The following is a 27,576-nucleotide window of genomic DNA, read 5'->3' as shown; positions in this document are numbered from 1 at the left end:
TATCAAAACGGCACCTGTAGCATCAAAACTACCAACACTACAGAGCCCAATTTTGCGGCCACAGAAGTTTCCTTTTTGGAATTCAAGAGGCTGTTTCAAACTGTAGCTTATTCTTCACATACACAGATCCCATGTTCTTTTCCCCACTGTTTCTGACTAATATTAAGTGGATGTTGCTATTTTTTGACAAATTGATTCCTTTACTGAATCAGCAAATCCTGCAGGCTGCTCCGTTAAAAAATAATTGATCTGTCACATCATCCCACTGATTGTATCCAGTTGTTTAATGAAACTATTCTGATGTATGTACAGGAATTTTAGGCACAATCTATCTGTAATATTTTGGGAGAGTAGAAAACTTATTTTAATTCATAATTATTTAATTGATTAATTAGTGGTTCAGTGGGTAGGACTCTCCCACCTTTGAGTCAGATGGTCATGGTTTTGAGTCACCACTCCAGAGACTTGAACACCACAATCCAGACCAGCACTCCCAGTGCCAGTAATGAGGGAGTGCTGCATTGTTGGAGGGCTAGTACTATGGGAGCACTACACTGTCAGAGGTGTTCACTTACAGATAGATGTCAAACCAAGTCCCTGTCTGCCCTCTCAGGAGGATACAAAAGATCTCATGGCCATTATTGGAAGAGTAGGGAAATTCTCCAGTGTCCTGAGGTCCAATATTTATCCCTCAACCAACATCACTTAAAAAAAATTATCTGGTCATTTATCATGCTGCTGTTTGCGGGATATTGCTGTGCACAAATGAAATGTCCCTTTTCCTTCATTACAACAGTGACTACATTTCAGTTAGCTGTAACGTGCTTTGGTACATCCCAAAATCATGAAAGACATATATGTTTATATATATTGTATTATAAAATGTTCTTTTCTCAATTATACTGAAATTACCCTCATTTGCAAGAGCACGGTGAGGCAGAAAATAATCTTGTCTAAAATAAACAGAAATTGAAATACTAGATGTTGCCTGGGCTGGAGCATTTCAGCTATGAAGAGAAACTGGATAGGGTTGTTTCCCTTCGAGCAGAGAAGGCTGAGGGGGGACCTGATTGAGGTATACAAAATTATGAGGGAAATAGATAGGGTACATAGGAAGAAACTTTTTCCCTTAGCGGAGGTGTCAATAACCAGGGGGCATAGATTTAAGGTAAGCAGCAGGAGGTTTGGAGGGGATTTGAGGAAAAAAAATTTCACCCAGAGGGTGGTTGCAATCTGGAACACACTGCCTGAAGAGGTGGTAGAGGCAGGTACCCTCACAATGTTTTAGTAGTATTTAGATGAGTGCTTGAAACACCATAGCATACAAGGTTACAGGCCAAGTGCTAGAAAATGGGATTAGAATAGATAGGTGCTGATGGCCGGCATGGATACGATGGGCTGAAGGGCCTGTTTCTGTGCAGTATAACTCTATGATTATGTATTTATGTATATGATCCCTATTGCTTAATGTACAGTGGATTGAATTGTTTTCCACATGTTGATCCAAATGTCAGTAGTAATATTAAATAACCATGTGATATTAATTGACTTGATAAATAGATCCACTAAAATACTTCTTTACTGCACCTCCAATGACCTTCATCTGGCTATTCTTCAACCACCTTTTTAGTCTGGTCACTCATCAAACCCTAACTGAAAGGGCTAACAAGTAACATGTTGCAAGCCTTTTGCCAATGCCACTTTTGGGAAAAAGGAGTCCATGGAATGGATAGTGACTTTGGCCACCTACCAAGTGGAGCAATCAAGCCAGTTTCAAGAATGTGAGCAGAGGCCCCAATCAATTTTGATGGTCAGGCATGAGGAAATGATGCTTTTGTCGTACTGATCCTTGGTCAGACCCCATCTGGAGTACTGCATTCAATTTTGAGCTGTAATCCTCAGGAAAGATATATTGAAATGATAGTAGATTTCAAAAGATTAAATTATGTGGCTTGTATGCCCTTAAATCTAGACGGTTGTCATGGTATTTATAATGATAAAAGGATTTGATTGGGTAGGTTCAGAGAAACTATTTCCTCTGGTGGGGGCATCATCTTTAAATTAGAGATAGACCAATTAGGAGTGAAATCAGGAAGCACTTTTTCCACACAAAGAATAGTGGAAATATGGAACTCAGTCCACCAAAAGGCTGGGAGTGCTGGGTCAATTGAAATTTCCCAGACTGAGATTGATATGTTTTTATTGGGTAAGGGTATCAAGGTATATTGATCAAAAGTGGGTAAATGGAGATGAGGTACAGATCAGCCATGATCTTAATTTTTTGACAAAACGGGCTTGAATGGCCTATCACTGTTTCTGTCTTCCTATGTCAGTGACTGCCTGTACCTAGTGGAACTCTACAATTGCAGCAAAATCTACAGCTCTTTCCTGTTGGCTAGAGACATCCATGAGAACTTGATGTAATCATGTACCTTGGCAGAAAGGGCATCATGACCTGTTTAATGCAACCATGGAATGCAGATTCACTGAGGTGACACATGTCCCTGATGATGCCTAAAATGGGCTTGTGGCATAAACATTTCGGGCAACAGTTACTTTCACAGCCTCAGGCAAGGAATGACCAGCTGAAAGAGATGGGTGCAAATTGTCTTGTAGGAGGCAGCACATGTCTATGGGTGTTGGTCTGGAGAAATGCAGCCTCCTGATATACTGCTCATCTGAAAGCTGCAGCTAAGTAACTCGAGGTCTATTTACCCTATGTGCAGGGTACAGGCCTGTGAGCAGCTTAATTAAAATCTACCTCCTGATGTATTGGCTTAACAATTTTTCCATCTTTCTCCAAATGGGGATATTTAGCTTTCATATCCTGCTAATGCACAATCTAGACTGGGGAAATTGGGCACACATTGTACCATCTATGCCTTTACTACCAGGCTATCCATTTTAAATAAAATGCAATGCACCCACGTTTCATAAACCTGCAGTACAATTCCATTGCTGTGCAGTGGTGAAATTTGTTCTGTTTTAAGAATATTTAGATAAGGCTGGAAGCAAAACAAACCAAGAAGCAAGAATGATATGGAAGATGGGGCAAAGAAATACTTTATTGGATCCATCTATCAAGGAACCTATAAATTATGATTTACCATTGTTTAATACTGATATTTAAATCACCATATGGAAAATTATTCAACCAATTTTACATTAATTGGAATAAATGATTTGCATATGTGTGAAGAGCCTATGTGGTATTGTTTCACTATCCATCTACTTTATAAAGTTATAAAAGCAAAATACTGCGGATGCTGGAAATCTGAAATAAAAACAAGAAATGCTGGAATCACTCAGCAGGTCTGGCAGCATCTGTGGAATGCTGCCAGACCTGCTGAGTGATTCCAGCATTTCTTCTTTTTACTTTATAAAGTTGTTGCTTCAGAAATGAAGCTAACCACATTTGCTTTGCAGCCACTGGGCATAAGGGATCTGGAGTGCCTGTTGTATGGATATTTATTGTCCCTTATTGCCTAGAAACTAGAATACTTGTTGAATGGCCAATATTTTACTTCCAAATGCATTGTCTGGGAATTTGCTCTTCTGCCTTGTAAGGAAATCCATGATGAAATGCTCAGTGAAAATCAGTACGTTATGTCATTTGTATTTGATATCTAAGCCTTTAACTTGCATTTTAATATATCTAGTTGTCCTAAAGGTGAAGTTTGGTTAAAGGCTAGTTTGTATTTATTCAATGTAAAACCTTGGCCGAACACATTTCCATCATACAGTCATAGATCTTTGTAAAATATTGCCAGAAATGGCATCGGTCTATTTGATAATAGAAGGGCCAGTATAGCTATACTGGTTTACCTGAAACAGGTTTTCATAGTAGTAACTGTGACAAAGATAAAAACAAAACCATTAGAATAATTTTCCGTCTGATAGGATATTGTGTAATAACTGTGTTTCATCCGTGCATTAAGTTGTTATAACATCAGAGAGTGATTAAGCAGATGTCTAGCTTCTGGCAGCTGTAGACCTATGATCTGGCATTCAGTTTATAGTCAGATAGAGAAAAAAAATGAACTGTGGTTGTCTGGAAAACATAGCTAAATGGTTGTGTTTTGGTGTATTTTTAAACAGACGGATTTATGCATAGGCCTGATTTGATTCTGAGCAAATATGCAACCATTCAAATAAATTGGTAAAATGTAATTGAAATATTGCATAACTATGTTACTCTTCAGATAAAATTTTTTTACTGTTAATATTTCAACTTAAATATCACAACTGTCAGAACATTGTGACATTTAGTGCTGCGGTACAATGCTGTAAGGCTATTTGTTATTTGAAGGTTTACTACCAGTACTGCTTAGAAATTGATTTTAGAAATGCATGGATAGAATATACCTAGAAAAGTACATACTGTGTTGCCTGTTTCAAAGCATTCTAGTCACAGATTCAAACCTCGAATCTGCACCACACTCTAAGCTATGTGTTATATTGGTGAGTTTCATCAATTGGTCAGGCTGTGCTGAGACTACTTCCAGTATTGAAGCATCCAACCTCAGCAAAGGAAATGTTGGCAAGCAATCTTTTGCAGCAACTATGAACACAACTGAGGCTGGTTGCGAGTAAACAGGATTCAGTAGGAGAGGGAGGAATGAAGGAGTTAGAAGATATTTGTGCTTGGGAATAGGGTTTACTTTTGAATTTTTTACTTATGTATTTTCTGTATGCAAAAGCACTTTTTTGATGACCAGAATCTAAATTTTCTGCAAAAGGTTATTTGGAACAATGTAAATTAGGAAATAATTTATTGCCACTTGCTAATTTCTATTATCTCATGTTAACTACCATTTCATTAAAAGTCATAGTCACTTAGAATTTTTTTTTAGCATTTTATATATCAAATTCTCAAAGAAAAATGTTGGTGAAATGCCAAATACTAATCTACAAACCTATGTTCTTTTTATATAAAAGAGTGTTTCTTCCCTCTTTTGTTCCCTGGTGGGAATGAATACCAGTCATCTCCTGATTTCCTTTGGAGTCTGACTCCTACATTACATCGTAGTAACTTGGCAAACCTTCAGCCTTTTTTTTTCCCCCTTTATAAGAGTGCAGCTGAGATTGGGAAGTCAGTAGAGTGAGGATCGACATTGTATTTATTCACTCCCAGGCAATGCAGTCTATTACCAGTTCTATGCCAGTTTTTAAACATTGGGAAATCTAATTATCATTTTGTGAACCTGGGAGGGATATCCATGAGGTCACCATGCGACGAGATAGACTGTTCTAGCAACTCATCAAATAAATTAAGAGAATTAGAGGTTTTAGTCTCTAATTCAGATTATCCTGCTCTTTTCCATGTGACTATGCTGATTAAATCTCTATGTCTTAATCCTAGTATTTGTAGGTGAAAATGCCTACCCTATCCCAGAAACCAACATTGGCAGTCGGATGTTGCAAAGCATGGGCTGGATTCCTGGCACCGGCCTCGGACCAGACGGCAAAGGGATCGCTGAACCCATTAGAGCTTTACGGCGACCAAAAGGGGTAGGACTTGGCTTTTGCTGACAGGCAGATATTCAGCTCGATGGAAACAACTCCACCAGCCCTTGCTCAGAGAGTGTGAAGACGTTGGTATATGTGGCCACAAAATAACATCTGTATAAAATTATCCTTAATAGTGTTTTGAATTCAGCACACATGCTTATTTCTGAGTAGGTGGCAGTGCTGATTTACTGCATTAATTGTTATGGAGGTTTCCAGATATCAGGAAGTGAATTTAATTGCTGTACACTGATACACAAGTCCAAAGGTCTTTGCAGGCAGTAATTCCATTCCATCCAAAGTGTAGTGTCTGCAAGTTGGCTGAAGCTGCAAATGTGAATTTATTGTGAAATATGGCAGTGGTATGACTCTTCCAATCCCCATAGCATGAATATCTCTGAATGATTTGCAAGTTTGTCATTATGTAATCACTGCTGTGCTTCTGTTGAAAAGATACTGAGATAGATGTTCAGAAAAGTGATAACACTGTTGCAGGAAGCAACTCAGACAATATGCAACCTGCACAAGCAGCTCAGAAATACTTTTCAGTAGTTTCTTAATATCTGGAAGCCTTCTTTTTGCTTTTGTTGAAGTAAATCTATTTTAAATTTAACATCGTCTTTCTTTAATGCCTTACCAGATTATGTACATATGACAAACAAAATGTACTTGAATAGATCCTGAAGTGCTAAATATACCATTTACTGCACAAAATCTACTTAGATTCCAGTTGGTTTCTAGATTTCATTTTTTTTTTTAAAAATAGAGCATTCTGTCTCGCTACAACTTTTACACACGTCAAAAATAAACCATGTATTACAATAAGCTACTTTGATAAGGTCCCAGTTGCTCTGCCATATTGGACATTGATCATTGTTGTGATTATAGTGAGCACTCGTGTATTTCTAGTCTGTAAAAAGAAAGCCGCCAGACAGCTGATTGCTGAACTTGGCCGTATCTTGTGCTTTAATCAGTTTAATGTACTAAATTCTAGTAAATAGAACTGGTTTTAGATTTCTTCTCAGATTGCATCTAGGTAACAGCCTTTTTAAAACCCTGAACAGCTCCATGCATTTTAGAAATATAGTCTATTTATTGGCTGCTCTCTCACTAATCAGATCACTTGATTTAGATAATCCATCTATTAACTTGTACTACAGTTTGTGAGAAATTACCTCATTTAATATCCTAAATGACATTAAACTAAAAAAAAAAACAAATTCAGTTTCATTAAAAATAAAACAGAGTTGTAAATGTAATGCAGAGGCCACAATACCAACACATATCTCAATATAACAGCTAAAGTGCCCTAATATTTGTCTGAAAGGTAGTCCAGATGTCACCCCAAAATGTGTATTCTGCAGTCTATGGTATACTTTTTAAACAGCAAGGAGGAGATGGTGGCATAGTGGTAATGTCACTGGGCTAGTAATCCAGGATAATCCCCTGTGGACACAGGTTCAAACCCCACCATAGCAGCTGGTGGAATTTGAATTCAATAAATTCAAATATCAGTAAAAATGTGGAATTGAAAGCCTCAGTAATGGTGCCATGAAACTATAGTTGATTGTCATGAAAAACCCCATGATGTCCTTTAAGGAAGGAAATCTGCTATCCTTACCTGGTCTGACTGACATGTGACTCCAGAGCCACAGTAATGTGGCTGACTCTTAACTGCTCTCTGAAATGGCCTGGCAAGCTACTCAGTTGTCAAGGGCCAATTAGGGATGGGCAGCAAATGCTGGCCTGCCAGTGATGCCCACATTCCATGAAAGATTTTTTTAAATGTTGTAACTTATGTCATTTTTGTGGCAAGTCAAGTCAACAGCAGCTATATAGAATGTTGTGTAATAGTAAAAGGATTACAAAGGTGAGATCAATATACATTCTGAGCAAAAACTGGTTCAGAAAATATGCAATTAATTGCAGGTATTTTTGAGCTCATAAGTATACATAGAAGTTTACAAGAGGATTGGGATTTACTTAATACAGTGGCTAATTTAAATAAAATTCACTTTTCTTAATTGGTCAAGTAAAAGTTAATTTAAACTCAGTTGAAAGAGCTGCCTTGGAAGGGACTGAGGATTTTAAATTTGCCTTTTTTCCATTTTACTCCTGGGCTAGTTTAGTTCATTTCGGAGTGTTGCTCTTTTTTAAATTCTGCTAAATAGTACATAAATTGCACTCTGCTGGTGGTTTGATACTTTTATAATTAGTAATTAGTCTAAGTATATTAAAGACCTTTAATAGGCCAGGTAGGGAAAAGCAACTGTTACCTCCCTTAGAAAGCTGAATTTAGTTGCACCGGACTGAAAAAGTGAGGGGAACCCTGCCTCAGCATTTCGGATCCACCCCCCACCCTCCGGGATCCCCGTTCCTATAAAGACAGGGATCCTTCCTCCAAGAGCTGCTAGCCAATCAGAGGGCCTGCAGCTCAGTAGTATCGGCAGCGTCACTGGGAGTGGTGGCCACTGCCAATACTACAGGAGGCCTGGGAGCAGGCCCATCCTTGGAGACCAGGAGAGAAGGTAAGTGAGGCAGGGTCGCCAGGGCCTGCTGGACTGGTCCCAGTGACGGCTGGGGGTGGTGGAGGCTGGGCAATGAGTGCGCGGGGGGATGTTACGACCACAGATTGCCCACTGAGGAGGCTCCACCCCCTAAGCCCAAGGGAGGCCACCTCATTTCACTGGGTGGCCTCCCCACGTGGGAGAAGGCCCCCAACAGAGACTTAATTCCAGCGGCAGCCCATTAAATACAGCCCAGGGTGTGCAGTAATTGCTTGAAAGGTGACTTTTATTACTTTACATTCCAGAGATTACTCATGTAAGAACAGAGCAGGTGCTTCTGTGTCAAATACCTTAATTGGACAACTCTGCTTTATGACATATCTTTAAAAATAAAAGAGCTACTGGGTCATCGGGCTGAAACATGCGATATGAACGATAAAGGAAAATCTGCCCTCCACTTTAAATGAGCTCAATTATAGGCATATTGTTATTACTTCAGTCAGTAATTTTGTATTCTGAGGAGTAATGGAGTAAATCACAAGCAATTCTAATGTACAGAAATGGCGTAACATTGGGGCATTATTCTGTGCAATAGATCTGAATGGAAAAAAAAAACTACTTGAAACCAATATATACAAACAGAACTATGCTAATAACTATTATGTGGAAGGATGATTGGGGTAATTTCCCCATAGCAGTTTAGTTATCTGTTGTTTAAACTGTATAATTGACTTTTTTCTTTTTTTAAGTGCTAAAGCATGTTATGAATTAGAAAGATGGCAACTGGTCAAATTACCAGCTTGCCTGCCAACCTTCCTCAAAAACAAATCCCATTTTGTTAGCAACAGTATATTGGAGAGAAAACTTGTATAATCATGCAGCTTTGGGTTAATTGTTTAGTCTGAAATTCTGATGGTGGCTTTTAACAGTCACAATTAGGAATGAAGTTCCAAATGTTTTCTCTACTGTAATGGGAAATGCTCTCACACTGTTATTGTTCTAGGTTCCAATTACAATGGATGTAAGCTGATTTATCTTTAAACTTTAAAGTATTTTGTGCTTGTTCTTAGTTTTAATGTGCATGCAGTGAAATGTCTTGTGCTTACTGCAGTCTGATGTGTAAACCCTCAAATTTCTACTTCTTCATAATACCATGTTCACTTAACAGTGTTAAGAATCAGTATTATTTCTCTGCACAAATTATTTGAGAGAATACAACTGTTCTTAGACTTAATTATTTACCCAATAGTTTAAAACTATAAATAACCTGTGAGATGGAGTAGTTCTTATCTGGCATTTTGCAAACATGTAAATAAATAAACATCCCACCTCCCATTTGTTGATTATTCTCATTTGTAAATTAGTTTTCCCATTCTTTGTACTCAACACCTAGCTTAATTTTCTAGCTCATTGCAAAATATGTTGGCCTGGGGTTTACGCTAGATTGTGCTGGTTTTTTCAGCACAATTCACTCGAAATTGGCCAAGCCATAGCAAAAGGTCGAGAAAGTCAAGCACAAATTACAAACAGCGCAAATCGAATTTCCTGATCTTTTGCTCTAGTTCAAAAAACATCATGCTGGAAGCTGGCCCTGTCCACCAAACTGGCCCCCAGGTAGAATTATCGCCAGGTTGAGTTTCCACTAATTGTGCCAATTCCTTCAAGGAATCTTAAAATTAAGCTGGCCTTTTTGATGCAGAAGAACACCAATAGGCACCTTTTAAAAGCTTTCAATTTTTTTAAATTAATTTACTTAGAAACTGATTGCTATGGCCCCATGGAGCTAGTAAATGGTTCTGTACTTTTTTAAAAGCCATTTACAGTTATCTAAATTCTAGTTACTTGCAGGTGGTGAACTAAGCACTTTTTTGTAATCAACCCATTTTCAGCTGTATTAATACAACTGCATCATATATTTAACTTTTAAATATATCAAGGAATATTTTTCAATACAAAAAACATTTATGCCCCAAAACACTGCCCAATTGCACTGCTTCATGACAAATATTTGAGCAATAATATCACTTTTGAAAATTAGTGCAATTTTGTGCACAATTCAATATACACCCAGATTGCCAATTGTGCTCAAAGATGAAACTCTACCCCAAGATGACTCTACATTTGACAAAATTAACATATCACCTCATAGCAGTAATTATATTGCTGCCCACCATATTGGTGAAGGCGGTAAAAGAGGCGACAGGATTCACACAAATAGGTGTTAGGCTTTCTATTTCCGTACACAATGGGCCGAACATCTGTTTGAGTTCCCTTTTTCAAAATTGGGCTGCCCTGTGATCAGAAAAATGTGGTGTAAAGAAGCATAAACAGCAGTACTTAAAGACCACAATCAAAAAGGTTTTTTTTTATAAATACTTAGCTGCACGTGGAGGTGTTGGGAGTGCTTCTCCCTTCTCCAAAGCAGAGTTGAAGATGAAAGGTCACTGACCTGAAACATTAACTCTGCTTCTCTCTCCACAGATGCTGCCAGACTTGCTGAGTATTCCCAGCATTTCTTGTTTTTATTTCAGAGTTGAAGACTGTTGAAGCTTCCGATCTGCCCCCTTGCTTTCTCCCTCCTGTTCAGCCCCTTTCCTCCTATGCTGGAATCCCCTCCTCTCCTGGTCACTCGCCCTCCCAATCACTTCCCTTCACTCTCCTGGTCGCCCCCTCCCTTCTGATTGCTTTCTTGCAGGCAGCCCTTCCTCTCGATCGCTTCCTTCCCTCTTCCTGAACCAACCAGAGGGCCACAATTGCCCAAAATGTACATTTAGCAGAAGATCTGCCAAGAGATATTTGACTACCCCCAGTGCACCAAAATGTACTTGAACCAATTATGAGGAAATGGATCCAATTTCATTAAATAAGGCACCATTTCCCTGTATTATTTAACTTTTATGCTGCCTGTGCTACAAGTAAAACCCACTGTAACTAGTCCATAGTCTGTTGGTTTAACTGTGATGATGGTTGATATGTCAAAGGAGCAGCAGGATGAAAGGGTAATGTGGCAATGGTGTAGATAAGCTAGAAAGAGCCTATTTCCTTGTGAATTTTTATGCCAATGTTGCTTGAATTGCCTAGATGCACCGGACAAGCAGTAGGAAGGTTGAATTACGTTAAGTTGTGACATCTGATCTGGAAGTCCTGCTTTACCTCTGACTATGAAATTGACAGCATCCATCAATTCTGGCTGACCATTCCACACAGCTGGACTGACTTCTGGTGGAGTTAGCCAGGACACCATCGAATACTGCATTTGGAAATGCAGGGAGGTTCATTCATTTCTCTAAAAGCAAACAGCTGGCCACAGACCAAAAATTTTATGCTATTGCAGCCTTTCACAGCTGAGCCCAGTGGACTGTACCCAAGTTGAGATACTCGCACCATCAGTTAATCGGATTCCGCACTTCACCAGTAAAGGTTTCTGTTCCCTGAATGTACAGGTGGTCTGTGGCTCTCAGAACCGATGTTGCAGATGAATGCAAGCACTCAGTTCAATGCCTAGCTTTCTCATCTTGAAATCCCACCTTTGTGAACATGATAACTGTCTGCAAGACTGCTTTTTTTTGTGGTGGGGGGGCAGTGATGTTGGGATGGATGATGCAAGTTACACATTAAAGGTTTCATCCTTGATCCCTTCTATTTCTTGTCAATTGACTGCCCTTCAACAATAATTGTCTGTAAGCAAGGGATAAACTGCTATATGTCTGCTGGTAATACCCAGCTCTACCTCTGTCATCACTCTTGACACCTCCATTGCTAGTCTACTGTGACACAAGGCCATGTTTGAAGCAAAACTTTCTGCAACTTAACATTATTATGAAGCTTTCCTGTTTTTCCCAATAGACTCTGCACCCTCCCACAGCCCCTCTCTGCAGTTCACTTCCCCTCCCAGCTTGATTTTCCAGTTTGAACCCAATGGTGGCAACCTTGGTCTTTTTGACCTTGCGTCAAGTTTCATATTTCTAGTTCAGTAATATTGTCTTCATCCTTTCCTCACTCTTAATGCCACTGAATCTCATTAAAGCCTTACTTACCTATGGGTCAACTCCCCAAGTATGAAGCTCCCAAGCTCCATTCTACATAAACTCATCCTCTGCCCCCATCCTATCACAGGAGAAGTCTTGCTCATCTATTATAGCTATTTTTGTCAGCCTCCTTCAACTCCCACATCTCCAAATGCCTTGATTTCAAATTTTTTTTTTTAAGTTCCTTGGTGAGCTCAACCCATCCTGCTTCTGCAACTTGTTTTAGCCCTCTGTCCTAGCTGGCAGACTCTATTCTTCCAATTGGCTTACTTTACATCCCTAACCCCCTCAGTTCCACCACAGGCAGTGCATCCTTCAGTCATCACAACAAGGAAAGAGATGGAATGTGTTTGCACTGATGCAAGCAGGAGGCAGCCTTATTGAACTGCATTTGGATTGAATATATTTCTCATGTTAAAGGCAACTGTCAACACTACCAATGATTGCACATCAGTGCTAGCTACCATAGTGTCTGCACATGCAATGTGTGCACTGCAATCAAAGTTTTATTGGCCCAATTTGGTGGGTAGGTATGATGGAGTAACTCCTTGCTTTCTGATCATTAGGACATGGAATGATTTGAGCTATCTCAGTGGACAATTCAATTTGTGTCTACGTATATATGGTGCAGTTCTAAAGCATGACCGACATCTGTCCTGAGAGAAAATTTCCAATTTATTCATAAATTTTGTTTGACAGGACCTGAAAGGGATCTGGCTGAGACCAGACTGAATAAAATCCAGCAACACTTATAAAACTTCACTTGATTTATGATCGCAATATATCTAATACAAGCCAGTCCTACTTATAGGGCTGCCTAGGAAATTGACCTCATTGCCACAGACAAGTGTACAGGTGGCTGTGAAGTTTTAAAGGCTTAACCCAGGAACAGTAGCTTCTTCACCTACTAACCAACGCCCAGTTTGGGTTCCACCAGGATCACTTGGCTCCAGACCTCACTACAGCCTTAGTCCAAACATGGTTAAAGAAGCTGAGTTCCAGAGGTGAGGTGGGAGTGACTGCCCTTGACATCAAGGCAGCATTTGATTGAGTTTGGCACCACAGAGCCCAAGTGAAACTGAAGTCATTGGGGATCAAAGGGAAAACTCTTCACTGGCTGTATTCATACCTAACACAGGAAGATGGTTGTGGTTGTTGGAGGCCAATCATCCCAACCCCAGGACATCACTCAAGGAGTTCCTCAGGGTAGTGTCCTAGGCCCAACCATCTTCAGCTGCTTCATCAGTGACCCACCCTCCATTATAAGATCAGAAGTGGAATGTTTTCTGATGATTGCACAGTGTTCAGTTTCATTTGCAATTCCTCAGATAATGAAGCAGTCTGTGCCCACATGCAGCAAGGCCTGGACAATGTCCAGGCTTGGGCTGATAAATGGCAAGTAACATTCGTCCCACACAAGTGCCAGGCACTGACCATCTCCAACAAGAGAAAGTCTAACTACCTCCCCTTGAGATTCATTGCCACTACCATCATTGAATCCTCCACAATCAAGATCCTTGGGGTCACCATAGACCAGAAACTTAACTGGACCATCCATATAAATATTGTGGCTGTAAGAGCAGGTCAGTGGCTGGGTATTCTACAACAAGTGACTCCCCAAAGCCGATCCAGCACTGACAAGGCACAAGTCAGAAATATGATGGTTACTCTCAATTGCCTGGATGGGTGCAGCTCCTACAACACTCAAGAAGTTCTGCACTATCCAGAACAAAGCAACCTGCTTGATTGACACCACATCCAGTACCTTAAACATTCGCTCCCTCCACCACTGGGGCTGTAGTGTGTACTATCTAAAAGATGCACTGCAGCAACTTGTTCAGGCTTCTTCAACAGCATCTTCCAAACCAGCAGCCTCTGCCACCTAAAAGGAAAGAACAGCAAGAGCATGGGAACACCACCAACTCCAAGTTCCCCTTCACACCAACCTGACTTGGAACTCTAGCACCTTTCTTTCTTCGTCACTGAGTCAAAATCCTGGAACTCCCTATGTAACTACACTGTAGGAGTACCTATACTACAAGGACTCCTCTGGATCAAGGACAATTAATGATGGACAATAAATGCTGGCCTTGCCAGAAATGTCCACATCCCATGAATGAATTAAAATGTAAACATTCCTAGAGATGTTTTCGTGGAACTGGTGACCAACTTTACGAAGATTTGCAGTCACATTCCCAATTAGACAATGTCTTCCATCTCAGCTTCTGCCTCTTCTTCCTCCTCCTCCAAGTATGCCTTATATAAAGCTATTCCAAATGGTTTACCCATTTTTCTACTGCTGAGATGTAGGGTAAGCTGAACTGTTTTCTTCACTATGAGAAGTACTATTACAGTCTCTCCAGACACCTTCAGATGTAACAAAATGTAATAGAAAGCAATTTACCAAACTTTCAACACTTACTAGAGTCTAGCAGGATGTCCCTCTAGCACAGCTAGTACCTAAATGCCAACATAGCAAGAAGTAGAGTCATTTTTAATAGGGACAATCTGCACCTATTGGAGGAAATCTGTGCAAAGATCTCAGATATTCATTTGCATGTAATTTATATTGTTGCACCCTCTTCAGGCACACACAGGTACAGACATCAGATAAACCGCAGAGGAAGTTTGTGTGCAGTGCTATTCAGAAGTAAAATGGAAACAAAGAATTTTGCACATATTTTTCAGGTGCTATTTAGGAGCAGGGCTGAGGAAATCAGTCCTGGTATCTTGTTACTCACATCTGTATACAGAAAACTGGCTGAATTGGTGGATGTCCCCTGCAGCGGCCTGGCAGTATCCTGTACTATAGAAAATACAGTGATGACCTATATAGCAAAGGAAAAGCTGTCCCACCTGTTGGAGTTGTCTGTACATGAATCTGGAACAGGTACAATGGACTCGATTTTAGTTCTGCGGTTGGGACTCTGACCCCGCATCGCGTCGCAATTTTTGTACGAGCTGGCCAATTAGTGACCAGGGAGCACACTTGCCATCCAATTAAGAATAGTGGGCAGGCTCTCGAGGCTGGAGGGCCAATAGGAGGCCCACCTGCTCTGAGAGATCGGCATCCCTACGGTCAGATGTGGGAGCTGCTGTTATGTGTAGGACAGAGAAGGCGTCTCCATTTCGAGGCACCTCTGAAAACATTTTGAAAAGCTAAAGTAAAACTGGCCACAGCTGCCAGACCGCTTCCGTGGAGGAGGATTCCTTCCACAGATGTGGGTGTCTCGATATCTCTGCTGTGGGGTGCTTTAAAATGCCGCTGGAGCACTGCCCCCCACCCACCACCCACCACCCACCACCCACCAAGGTCTGCTGCCGGGAGACCGCCTCCATACATTGGCTGAGCTTCGTCTGCAGTGGGGGCCTCACCAGCGGACTGGAAAATTCGAGTCACTGGCGTTCGAACACTGGGCTTAATTGGCCCTTTAATTGCCTTAATAGGCTACCCACCGCTTGCAGATGGGTAGCCATCACCCAACCCGAACCTGCTTCTACCAAAATGGGCCGGAGGCGGGCACATGCCGGCAGACCGCCACACCCACTCTCCAACACCAGTTTCCTGCCCTACCACCTCCGGTCCCATCTCTGACGGGCATCAAAATTCTGCCCTATAACTGTCACAGCCTTTTTAGTGAGGCAAAGGTGAAGACAAGTCTTCTAAGGCACGCTCAGGTACAATTTGTCAGAGTTGACAAACTCGGGCCCAAGTGTATTGACAGGTATTTACGGATCCTTTGCAATGTCATCGCGCATGCATGGGATGATCACTCAACGAATTGTCCTCTTCATCTACGTCATGCTGCGCAATGGGAATGCCCAAAACGATTCCCAGTCTCAGCACTTTCTTTGCTGCTAGTTACAAAACAGCAGCAATGAAAAAGCCTGAATGCAAAAGAAAGGTTTTTTTTTCAAAAATGGCAACAACATGTACGAAAGTGCCGTGTACAAAATGGACTGGTACTGTACTGTTAAGTCACAAAAGAAGCAATTTTCAGGCTCAAATATGCAACCAACCACCTAGCTTTAAGAGGACACTAAAGCAGGCAAGGCCTGTTGATCAGCCATGCTCCCATTTTATTACGGCAAACGGAACATTGCAGTTAAAGTACAAGCAGAAGTCAAGAAATTTTGCCCTAGCTTAATTTGAACATCTATTTCATGGAAATGAGGCTTGCATTTACAAGTAGTGCAGCCTCCTCAGCCGTCGCAAAATCTGCCCAGTTGCAAAACAGGCAGACAACTTCACACCTAATTTTACGAGTTTGACAATGTAGCGTCTTAAAAATCAGGACTTTTTTGTCCATAGTTTTAACAATTTTTATGCCTCGTTTGAAAAGATTCATTTTTATAGTGTTATTTTTTCCCATCATTCTGCATAGTTTTATTGGATCAGTGGTTAAAAAGAGCATCGAAAACAAAGCATTCGCTTGTCTACAGTGTCTAAAGCCGGAGTTCTATATTGGAATAGGTGACAACGGCCTAATTAATCAGTTTGCTCATTCAGACACTATAGCAATTAGTAGATACATTTATTACAATGCACATGCTGCCAACTTGAATTCAGAGTCAATTCCTAGAATTTAGTGGCTATTACTGTTAAAATGACAGACCTAGAATGTAAGTCTGAATAATGGCTGTCTGACAGCCAATTTAATTACATTATCTGCTTCTTCAAGATGGACGATGTTTTTCACAACTGGATATAGACCACCTGCTTGTCACCTCTCACCCCTCTAACTGGACAAACAAGTACCATTAAAAGCATGCTTGGACCACTGAAGGACCCTGCGCCACAAACATATCAAGTTGTGAGCCTTGTGAATCATACTATATATTTACATGCTGATGACTCATGAGACCAAAGGGTTTGCTTTAACTGCTTTCTGTTCTGCTGGAAGTTGCATCTCATTTTAAATACCCATTCCCTTTGCTGTTTTTTTTTTGCTGCAGTTGATACACAATTGTCAACTGGACCATGAAGGCCCCTTCTGCTAGTCTCCTACCAAGCACAGACGCATTACTTTGTGCACCTGACATTTTGAGTTGTCCTGGCTTCCGTTCTTCACAGTCAGCAACACTAAATGCCAGTTCTCCATTTGTATGATCTAGTATTGCAGCACTTGGCCTTTTCCATACTTGCAGCTCATTCCTCTGAGTCTTTGCATCCATTTTTAAATTTCCAGAAGAGATAAATCACATTGGAGTTCTATTAATATTATCAGCGGTGCATCTTAAGTTAGGCGTCACATATGTTCCATTCCAGTTACAGCATCTCTTTATATTTCACCTGTAGTAAACATTAAAACTGAAGCAACAATGTTTAGGTCAACTTCATTCATTTGAAATTAAGCAGCCTCTCAGATTTCAGGTTGATTGAGAAGGATTATTAATAATTAAATGATAGTGGTAATTAACTTAATTTTATAACTGAATGATCAAGACAAAGTAATTATAGAAATATTGAGGATATTGTATTATTTTGGGGGAATTCTAAAAGCAGTCACGCATAAGCCGCCCTGTGACTATCAGTTTGAGCATCATTGTCTGTCACTGTGATCAATAGCGGCAGTAATATATCAGCTACATCAATGAAATTCACTGAAGTGTTAGATTAATAGAAACAAAAAGTCAAGAATGAATTTCAGATTATTTAGAGTTCAAGAACAGTCAAAATTAAACTTTTAAATTATTACCAGTTGCTCTCCCATGGTAGTCCATCACTGATGTAGAACCGTAAATGCCAGAGTGCATAGAAAGACTTGCATTTATATAGCAGCTTGTCACATCCTTCTGAAACATCTCAAAGCATGAAATTCTTATATATACTTTGAACTGAGGTAATTGTTATTAAAATGGCAATATCCCATGAACATGCAATGAGGCAGACAACTAGTTTATCTATTTTTGGTGGTAGTATTTGAAGAAGCAATGCTCTCCCTTGTTCAAACAATGACATGGGATCTTTAGCACCCACGTGAACCACTAAAAGAGACAGTAGAGGCTTTACTTTAACTTCTCATCTGAAGCACAGCACCTCTGACAATGCAGCATCCTCAACACTGAGTTTTAGCATAGACTATGCTCACTTTCTAGGTGGAGTTTGAACACACCAATACTAAATAGTTTTTTTTTTATTCGTTTGGCGGATGTGGGCGTTACTGGCTATGCCAGCATTTATTGCCCATCGCTAATTGCCCTTGAAAAGGTGACACTATTCTGTAGACAACAAAGTGTCTGTCTGCCAACCAGAAAGCCATGGATTCAAATCCAAGAGATGCTGCCATTTGAGTTCACCTGTCACTTGTCAGAGTGAGGTTTGTCAGTTTTCTGCTTGGTTGGCAAAAGCGGAGGGCTATTATGGCTGAATGCTCTATCTACAAGAAGGGAGCTGTCACAGGCAGCTCGTTTCACTATAGTGCATCTCCTATTGACCAAGTTTTAAAGCAACATTGGCAGCAGGATTTTCTGTCCAAATGAGACTGCATGGGATTAAATGAATATTTCCTGGAATCATTCACTCAAGTGTATAATACTAACCTGTGATCCAATTTTGTGTACACTGGAATAATAGAAGTATTGGAGAAATTAAAGGGAAATAAGACTGATGAAGTCCCTGGGCCAAAAGGCCAGTTGCTCCACCACATTCTACAATCTATAATTTTTCTCTTCCTTGTCCATATTGCCCTCTTGTGCATCTTTGAAATGTTATTTTCACAGGAGATTTTTGAAACAAATTGACAAAATTTCTCACCTTTTTAATCAGAAGGTAGACTGCTGAAGGAGTTTAGGGAGGAAATTTGTAGAGTACTGACAATCATTATAAAGGAATTATTGAACACTACATAAATGGGCTAGCTCTTTTATTAAAATAAAGGCCAAAAGAGAGTATTAAGCATTCATCTGGCAATATTCAGCATTCACATTTTGTAGCCTATTTTTTAAACATAAAAAGTGATATAATGATTTCTTTCTGATCAGTTCTGCACAGCTTTTTTTCGGCTTCAGCAGGCATCATTTAGATTAGTCACATTCTGAAATAAATAGTTTCAAGTTATGAGACTGAATGACAAGTTACACATCTATTCATCTATTCCACTCCTATATCACACAGTAACAGTACACCCAGTACAACAAAACATTACAATCACCAATACGGTTACCAGTCTACAAAACAAATTGAACAATCATCAACAAACACAATTCAACACAGTAACACACTTAGTAAACAACACATCCTTTCAAACTTTTAACTGTCCGTGACAGAGCTAAGAAGGTTGAACAATTGGCAAACACAGCATAAGTTATTTGTAGCTGTCCATTTCACAGCTCTTCAGAAAGCAGAGTATCACCACCAAGATCAGAATAGGGGTTTGTAGGAATGTGTATAACCACGAAAAAATGCATACGTGGCCTCTGTTAAAGTTGACATTGTGGACATGAGATAATATGGTCTATGTACATAGGATCCCCATGTCTGACCATTGCTCATTGCAAAAAGTGATGTCTCTCACTTCACTAATGCTTGAAGATTGTGGGTGTTCGGCATCCCAGAGGCAGGTGCCCATGAAACAGGTACTTGTATTGCCAGTTCCAACTGCTGCTTCAATGACAATGGCTTTGCTTCTGTAAGACCCATTGATGTTGCTGTAGTTGCAATATCTGCCGTTGTTATTGTTGTCCCAGGGCAAGATCTCAGAGAGTCACATGAAATCACAGTTCACCAACTGCTCCAGCAACTCTTTCATGCCAACATGTACCGAGATTAAGAAAATATTATCTGTGTCTGCATTTGAAGAAGCACCCTCCAAGGTTTGGTGTCAACTAGAGTGGATCACTTAAATGATTAAATTTTTCAGATGTGGGGACCATGCCTGATGGCATTTCAGACCATAAAGCTCTTGTGAATGGAGATTTTTAAAATTATTATGCATTCTAGCACAGAAAGCAGGATGTTCCACTGTACTCCTTTATCTTGTTTCTCATAGTTGAAGCAAGTACTTTACCAATAAATGTATTCAGGGTATCCAACTGACTGACCATAGACTGATGGCAGCATCAGCTGTGAAAAGGTTGGCATCTCCAAGAAATAAAGGCCTACAAATTGGATTGCAATCTGGAGGTACACTGCTCCTAGTGAGGCTGGTGGGAGGACCACAGCAAATTGGTCCGCCGACTTCATTCGTACAATATAGTGCGCTGTGGCCCCAAAGGCAGGAGGTATATTAAAGTCCACTGGCTAAGACATGAACCAGGGGTCTATGGTGAGTCCAGTGATTGTGGAGGGTGGGGGGGGGGAGAGGTTGGAATGTAATTGGGAGGGCTGGCAGCAACCCACAATCTTAATAAGGACACTCATGTTTCTCCTGGCACCAGATTAAGGTTATTTTTTTATTTATTTATGTTTTGGTAGCTGCTTCCAGTGGTTCCTTTAAGGATGTCTGGTTAGGCTGCATTCAGCATAGGTTATCATGAACATAGCAGACCCAACTCCTGTGTTCAGGTTTGGGTTCTCTGTGATCAGTTACAATGAATGTTGTGAGTCAATACCAAGTATGCCGGCAATTGTCGCAGCACCTTCCTCCTGAGAGAATTCAGGGAAGACAGAGGAATATTGGAATGTTGAGACAAGTGTTACGACCAGGTGAGGAGGGGGGTCTCAGGCTCCCCTTTCGCTCCTTCTCTGGTTTGACCGCAACAGGGTTTATCCTTTCAACACAGGGTAATTGAACTTACCACCTAAGTGAGAGCTTGCTCCTGTTCCTCTAATATAATTGCGAATGAACCAATCGGATATAAGTTTATTAACCTTATCACTCTAAACTGGTTGAAATTACTAAAATACGCTACACATTCATACAAGAGAGACACACACACACATACAAATAGATTACAAAGGGGAAAACAGAATTGGGTGGTTGGAGTAGAGGCCATAATAAATAGAATTTAAATACTGAATCTCAGTCCCAGAGTTCTTAGTTGAAATTGTAGTCCTGGAGTCCTCACTGGGCCACGTGCACAGTTCGGGCTTGCTTCTCAGATTCTGGAAGGCAGAAGAGTGGCTTTATCCTTGTCGCCTAGTGGCTGGCTGTGCTGGGCTGTAGGTTTGAGGCTTAGTAGTTGCAGCCAAGGCGTCGCTGGGTCTTTACTGGAGAGAGAGAGAGAGCTGTTCTCTTGCTGGAGCTCAGTTACTGTCTGCTTTCTCAGTCACAACTCACAAAATCCCAGTGTTGCACAAGCAGTCACATGATATGACCACCTCTTTGTGTTTTTAAGATTCTACTGGAATTTTCTTTGAAATTCAATGCTCTCCCCTCAGGCTGTCCAGACATCCATGGGGGAGAGGGGGGGTTGGTTCTTTCAAAATCAGTGGGTGTCAATGGCTTTTGATGGCCCCATTGATGAGGTTATCTCAGGTTATTGAATCAGAGAGCACCCCATTGTTCTGGCTAGGCTGAGTCAATCATGTTTGTCTTCAGTCTAATCCTTTGGTGTTTCACAATCAAATGTTCATGGCCATCTTGGCTGCTAGCTGTTCTTTTTGAAAAAAAAGTTATTTGTAACAATTTCCAGTAAAAATCTCAGGCAAAGTTCCACTCGATAAAATTAATATTTTCCATTTGGCATGTGGGGTTTTCATAACACAAGACATCCCTTTGCTTTCATGGTTCATATCCCACTTCAATTGTCAAACTCACCTGCAGAACTTCACTACAATGAGGCCCTTATTAGCATATTCAGGACACCTAATGCTCATTTTAGGTAGCCATCAGGATGTTTCTACAGTGCCCAATCCAATATGACAACAGACATGCTTCCAATGCTGTTCCGGCATGAGAGGTTGGTCCCCTAAATTGGACCTCTTTTTCCCTATTTTATGCCTGGAAAACAGGCATAACAAGGTCCAATTTCACCTTCAAGGTCTCTACAGCAAAATTAATTGGTTAAAGCAGAGACCCTGTTTCAGGTGCTGTACAGTTCTGACCACTCCATTACCCTCTTTAGGAGAGTTTTGGAATTCATCTGTCTTGGAATGATTTGTAGTCAACAGCATGACCAGCCATTCAGTTCTATCATGTCATTGACTTCCCTAAAGTTTAGGGGCAACAGATGGCATCCATAACACAAGATATCCCTTTGCTTTCATGGTTCATATCCCACTTCAATTGTCAATTGTCATTATAGGCTCCTAATGTGGAACCATTGAGTTCCCTGAACAGGAAGGAACACGACTCCCTCAATGTTCAAGTTATCTGTGATCAGTTACAATGAAAGTTGTAAGTCAATGCCACATTTTCAGGCAATTGTCATAACACTTTCCTCCTGAGGGAATTCAGGGAAGACAGTGGAATGTCAGGATGTCAAGACAAGACATACTCCTTGCTTTAATGATCCATGTCCCACTTCAATTGTCAAACTCACCAGCCGAACATTACAACAATGAGGCCAGTTCACCAACTAGAGTTGAGACGATGATAGGGCTTTTGAAGGCAAGATTTTGGTAGATTTGGAGAGGTAGATCCTGAGTGGGTCTCTTGCATTGTTGTTGCATGCTGTGCCCTTCCCAACTTCACGATTCTGAAAGGACTGGGAATGGGACCCCAGATGCAGAAGAGATGAAGGCACCTGAAACTCAGGCTCTTGAGAATCAGTATTCACAGGACTCTTCCATGCTGGCTGCCAAGAGAATACTATGTCCATAATTAGTCATGCATTCTTCTTGGTTTAAAATGGCACATATTGAAACACTTCATTATTACAAAGCTCCAGCTTTCCTGTCCAATCTTAGTCATTCTTTACAAAAGCATCTGTATTTCCAGTCCCCATAAACCAAATAGCTTGTGCCACTAACAAGGGAAATGGCAGAGTGGCTGGCAGAAAACAGGCATGCTGTCATTCTTAGAGAGGACAGTATGTGCCTCCTCCTTGAAGCAAATCTGCTAGGACTTGAAGAATTTAGATTGGGGGCGGCTGTTTGAGGGTAAATCAACATCTGACATGTAGGAGTCTTTCAAACGTCAGTTGATTAGAATCCAGGACCAGCATGTTCCTGTGAGGAAGAAGGATAAGTTTGGCAAGTTTCGGGAACCTTGGATAACGCGGGATATTGTGAGTCTCGTCAAAAAGAAAAAGGAAGCATTCATAAGGGCTGGAAGGCAGGGAACAGACGAATCCCTTGAGGAATATAAAGACAGTAGGAAGGAACTTAAGCAAGGAGTCAGGAGGGCTAAAAGGGGTTATGAGAAGTCATTGACAAACAGGATTAAGGAAAATCCCAAGGCTTTTTATACGCATATGAAGAGCAAGAGGGTAACCAGGGAAAGGGTTGGGCCACTCAAGGACAGAGAAGAGAATCTATGTGTGGAGCCAGAGGAAATGGGCGAGGTACCAAATGAGTACTTTGCATCAGTATTCACCGAGGAGAAGGACTTGGTGGATGCTGAGCCTAGGCAAGGGAGTGTAGATAGTCTCAGTCATCTCATTATCAAAAAGGAGGAGGTGTTGGGTGTCTTGCAAAGCATTAAGGTAGATAAGTCCCCAGGGCCTGATGAGATCTACCCCAGAATACTGATGGAGGCAAGGGAAGAAATTGCTGGTGCCTTGACAGAAATCTTTGCATCCTCATTGGCTACAGGTGAGGTCCCAGAGGACTGGAGAATAGCCAATGTTGTTCCTTTGTTTAAGAAGGGTAGCAAGGATAATCCAGGAAATTATAGGCTGGTGAGCCTTACGTCAGTGGTAGGGAAATTATTAGAGAGGATTCTTCGGGACAGGATTTACTCCCATTTGGAAACAAATGGACTTATTAGCGAGAGGCGTTTTGTGAATGGGAGGTCGTGTCTCACTAATTTGATTGAGTTTTTTGAGGAAGTGACAAAGATGATTGATGAAGGAAGGACAGTGGATGTTATCTATATGGACTTCAGTAAAGCCTTTGACAAGGTCCCTCATGGCAGACTGATACAAAAGGTGAAGTCACATGGGATCAGAGGGAAGATGGATACAGAACTGGCTCGGTCATAGAAGACAGAGGGTAGCAGTGGAAGGGTACTTTTCTGAATGGAGGGATGTGACTAGTGGTGTTCCACAGGGATCAGTGCTGGGACCTTTGTTGTTTGTAGTATATATAAATGATTTGGAGGAAAATGTAGCTGGGCTGATTAGTAAGTTTGCGGACGACACAAAGGTTGGTGCAGTTGCGGACAGTGATGAGGATTGTCAGATGATACAGCAGGATATAGATCGGTTGGAGACTTGGGCGGAGAAATGGCAGATGGAGTTTAATTTGGACAAATGTGAGGTAATGCATTTTGGAAGGTCTAATGCAGGTGGGAAGTATACAATAAATGGCAGAACCCGAAAGAATATTGACAGGCAGAGAGATCTGGGCGTACAGGTCCACAGGTCACTGAAAGTGGCAACGCAGGTGGATAAGGTAGTCAAGAAGGCATACGGCATGCTTGCCTTCATCGGTCGGGGCATAGAGTATAAAAATAGACAAGTCATGCTGCAGCTGTACAGAACTTTACTTAGGCCACACTTAGAATATTGCATGCAATTCTGGTCGCCACACTACCAGAAGGACGTGGAGGCTTTGGAGAGGGTACAGAAGAGGTTTACCAGGATGTTGCCTGGTCTGGAGGGCATTAGCTATGAGGAGAGGTTGGATAAACTCGGATTGTTTTCACTGGAATGACAGAGTTGGAGGGGCGACATGATAGAGGTTTACAAAGTTATAAGCGGCATGGACAGAGTGGATAGTCAGAAGCTTTTTCCCAGGGTGGAAGAGTCAGTTACTAGGGGACATAGGTTTAAGGTGAGAGGGGCAAAGTTTAGAGGGGATGTGCGAGGCAAGTTCTTTACACAGAGTGTGGTGAGTGCCTGGAACTTGTTGCCGGGGGAGGTGGTGGAAGCAGGTACCATAGAGACGTTTAAGAGACATCTTGACAAATACATGAATAGGATGGGAATGGAGGGATACGGACCCCGGAAGTGCAGAAGGTTTTAGTTTCGGCAGGCATCAAGATCGGCGCAGGCTTGGAGGGCCGAAGGCCTGTTCCTGTGCTGTACTGTTCTTTGTTCTTTGACTGTACCTCAGCACTCTGCTGATTCAGCGTGGGAAGCTCGTACATAGGTGATGTGGCATTTTGGAAGTCTCTGTCAACTCGAAACACTAAAAGCCAAGATGGCAGCTGTCTGAACTTCCCAGGCAGCAGTGTTAGGTCATTCAACGTTTTGCGACTTTACAGCCATGTCAAGGGAGCGAAGCTGCTGACATTGACCTCCTCTGTGACCGCTTGCCACTGCAATGAATGCGTTGTCTAGAGGGCTTTCTGCCCCCAGGGGGGAACAAAATTTCCCTCCTCCTGGCCATTGCCTGGACCAGGGTCTCCGGTGCAGCGTCAGGGAAAATGGATGCCCTTTCTGGACCTCTTGTAGCCATTTTCATCTTCAGCTGCTTTGCCTCCTGTATGCAGCTACAGTACTGCTCCGCTTTGAGAGGAGCTGACTGCATTTAAGTGGCATCAGAGATGCCCAATTTCTGGCCCCCAAATATGTGTGCAGCCAATGAATAGCTCAGGTCGTGCTGGCTGCAGGCCTGAATCATTTTAATGAGGTCCCAGCACAAATTTAATGTGCTACCTGGGACCATGTAAACAGGTGCCTGTTTGCAAGGACAATCAAATTTCTAGGCCACAATGTTAGCCTGGCGGAGGTGTTGAATGGAACTCCACAGGGCTCAGTGCTTTTACCTGTTGTACTTAATCTACATTAATAACCTGGATAGTGAAACCCAATGTAATCTTGTCAAATGTTTACAATGTTAAAATAGGGAATGCAATAGAGTCAGAGTGTGCAGCTAAAGATTTTCAGAAAATATTAATTAGGTGATCCAATTGGGCAGGCGAATGATAACTGCAATTTCACGCACAGAAATGTGAACCAGTGCACCTTGATGGAAAAAATATACGTCAAAAGCAAACAATGACTAGAACTGAGGCAGAACTTAGGGGAGGCAGTGGCGTAGTGGTATTATCACTGGACAAGTAACCCAGAGACCCAGGGTATTTCTCTGGGGACAAGGGTTCGAATCCCACCACAGCAGAAGGTGGAATTTAATGTCCTTTAGGGAAGGAAATCTGCTGTCCTTACCTGGTCTGGCCGACATGTGACTCCAGACCCACAGCAATGTGGTTAACTCTTACATGCCCTCTGAAATGGCCTAGCAAGCCACTCAGTTGTACCTAACCGCTACGAAGACAATAAAAAGGAATGAAACTGGACGGACCACCCGGCATCGATCTAGGCACCTGAAACAACAACGGCAAACCAAGCCCTGTCGACCCTGCAAAGTCCTCCTTACTAACATCTGGGGGCTTGTGCCAAAGTTGGGAGAGCTGTCCCACAGACTAGTCCAGCAACAGCCTGACATAGTCATACTCACGGAATCATACCTTACAGACAATGTGCCAGACACTGCCATCACCATCCCCAGGTATGTCCTGTCCCACCGGCAGGACAGACCCAGCAGAGGTGGTGGCACAGTGGTATACAGTAGGGAGGGAGTTGCCCTGGGAGTCCTCAACATTGACTCCGGACCCCATGAAGTCTCATGGCATCAGGTCAAACATGGGCAAGATAACCTCCTACTGATTACCACCGACCGCCCTCCCTCAACTGATGACTCAGTAGTCCTCTATGTTGAACACCACTTGGAGGAAGCACTGAGGGTGGCAAGGGCACAAAATGTACTCTGGGTGGGGGACTTCAATGTCCATCGCCAAGAGTGGCTCGGTAGCACCACCACTGACCGAGCTGGCCGAGTCCTAAAGGACATAGCTGCCAGACTGGGTCTGCGGCAGGTGGTGGGGGAACCAACACGAGGGAAAAACATACTTGACCTCGTCCTCACGAATCTGCCTGCCGCAGATGCTTCTGTCCATGACTGTATTGGTAGGAGTGACCACCGCACAGTCCTTGTGGAGACGAAGTCCCGCCTTCACAGTGAGGATACCGTCCATCGTGTTGTGTGGCACTACCACCGTGCTAAATGGGATAGATTTCGAACAGATCTAGCAATGCAAAACTGGGCATCCATGAGGCGCTGTGGACCATCAGCAGCAGCAGAATTGTACTCAACCACAATCTGTAACCTCATGGCCCGGCATATCCCCCACTCAACCATTACCATTAAGCCAGGAGACCAACCCTGGTCCAATGAAGAGTGCAGGAGGGCATGCCAGGAGCAGCACCAGGCACACCTCAAAATGAGGTGTCAACCTGGTGAAGCTACAACACAGGACTACCTGCGTGCCAAACTGCGTAAGCAGCATGCGATAGACAGAGCTAAGCGATCCCATAACCAACGGATCAGATCCAAGCTCTGCAGTCCTGCCACATCCAGCCGTGAATGGTGGTGGACAATTAAACAACTAACTGGAGGAGGTGGCTCCACAAATATCCCCATCCTCAATGATGGGGGAGCCCAGCACATAAGTGCGAAAGATAAGGCTGAAGCATTTGCAACA

The 27,576-nt window shown here is 41.9% G+C and overlaps 1 protein-coding gene and 1 long non-coding RNA gene across 4 annotated transcripts in view; one reads left to right on the top strand and one right to left on the bottom strand.

Annotated features, from left to right (window-relative positions):
* Window positions 1–9,343, top strand: part of LOC137376453 (G patch domain-containing protein 2-like) — a 331,069-nt gene extending 321,726 nt beyond the window's left edge. For all 3 annotated transcript variants that reach the window (XM_068045054.1, XM_068045052.1, XM_068045053.1), the window contains one exon: window positions 5,363–9,343. In XM_068045054.1, the coding sequence (XP_067901155.1) occupies window positions 5,363–5,532 (170 nt within the window). In that variant the 3' untranslated portion in view covers window positions 5,533–9,343. The remainder of the gene's footprint in view (window positions 1–5,362) is intronic.
* LOC137376455 (uncharacterized) overlaps window positions 1–14,975 on the bottom strand; it is a 125,812-nt gene extending 110,837 nt beyond the window's left edge. Inside the window, exons 1-2 of the long non-coding RNA XR_010976223.1 lie at window positions 14,900–14,975; window positions 13,809–13,925 (exon numbers count right to left, since the gene is read on the bottom strand). This is a non-coding gene — a long non-coding RNA (uncharacterized lncRNA). The remainder of the gene's footprint in view (window positions 1–13,808; window positions 13,926–14,899) is intronic.
* Between the last annotated feature and the right edge of the window lie 12,601 nt (window positions 14,976–27,576).

This window comes from Heterodontus francisci, chromosome 13 (assembly GCF_036365525.1).
Source record: "Heterodontus francisci isolate sHetFra1 chromosome 13, sHetFra1.hap1, whole genome shotgun sequence".
NCBI classification, from domain to species: Eukaryota; Metazoa; Chordata; class Chondrichthyes; order Heterodontiformes; family Heterodontidae; genus Heterodontus; species Heterodontus francisci.
Note: the sequence above shows the minus strand (reverse complement) of the source record. Positions and strands in the feature narration are given on the sequence as shown.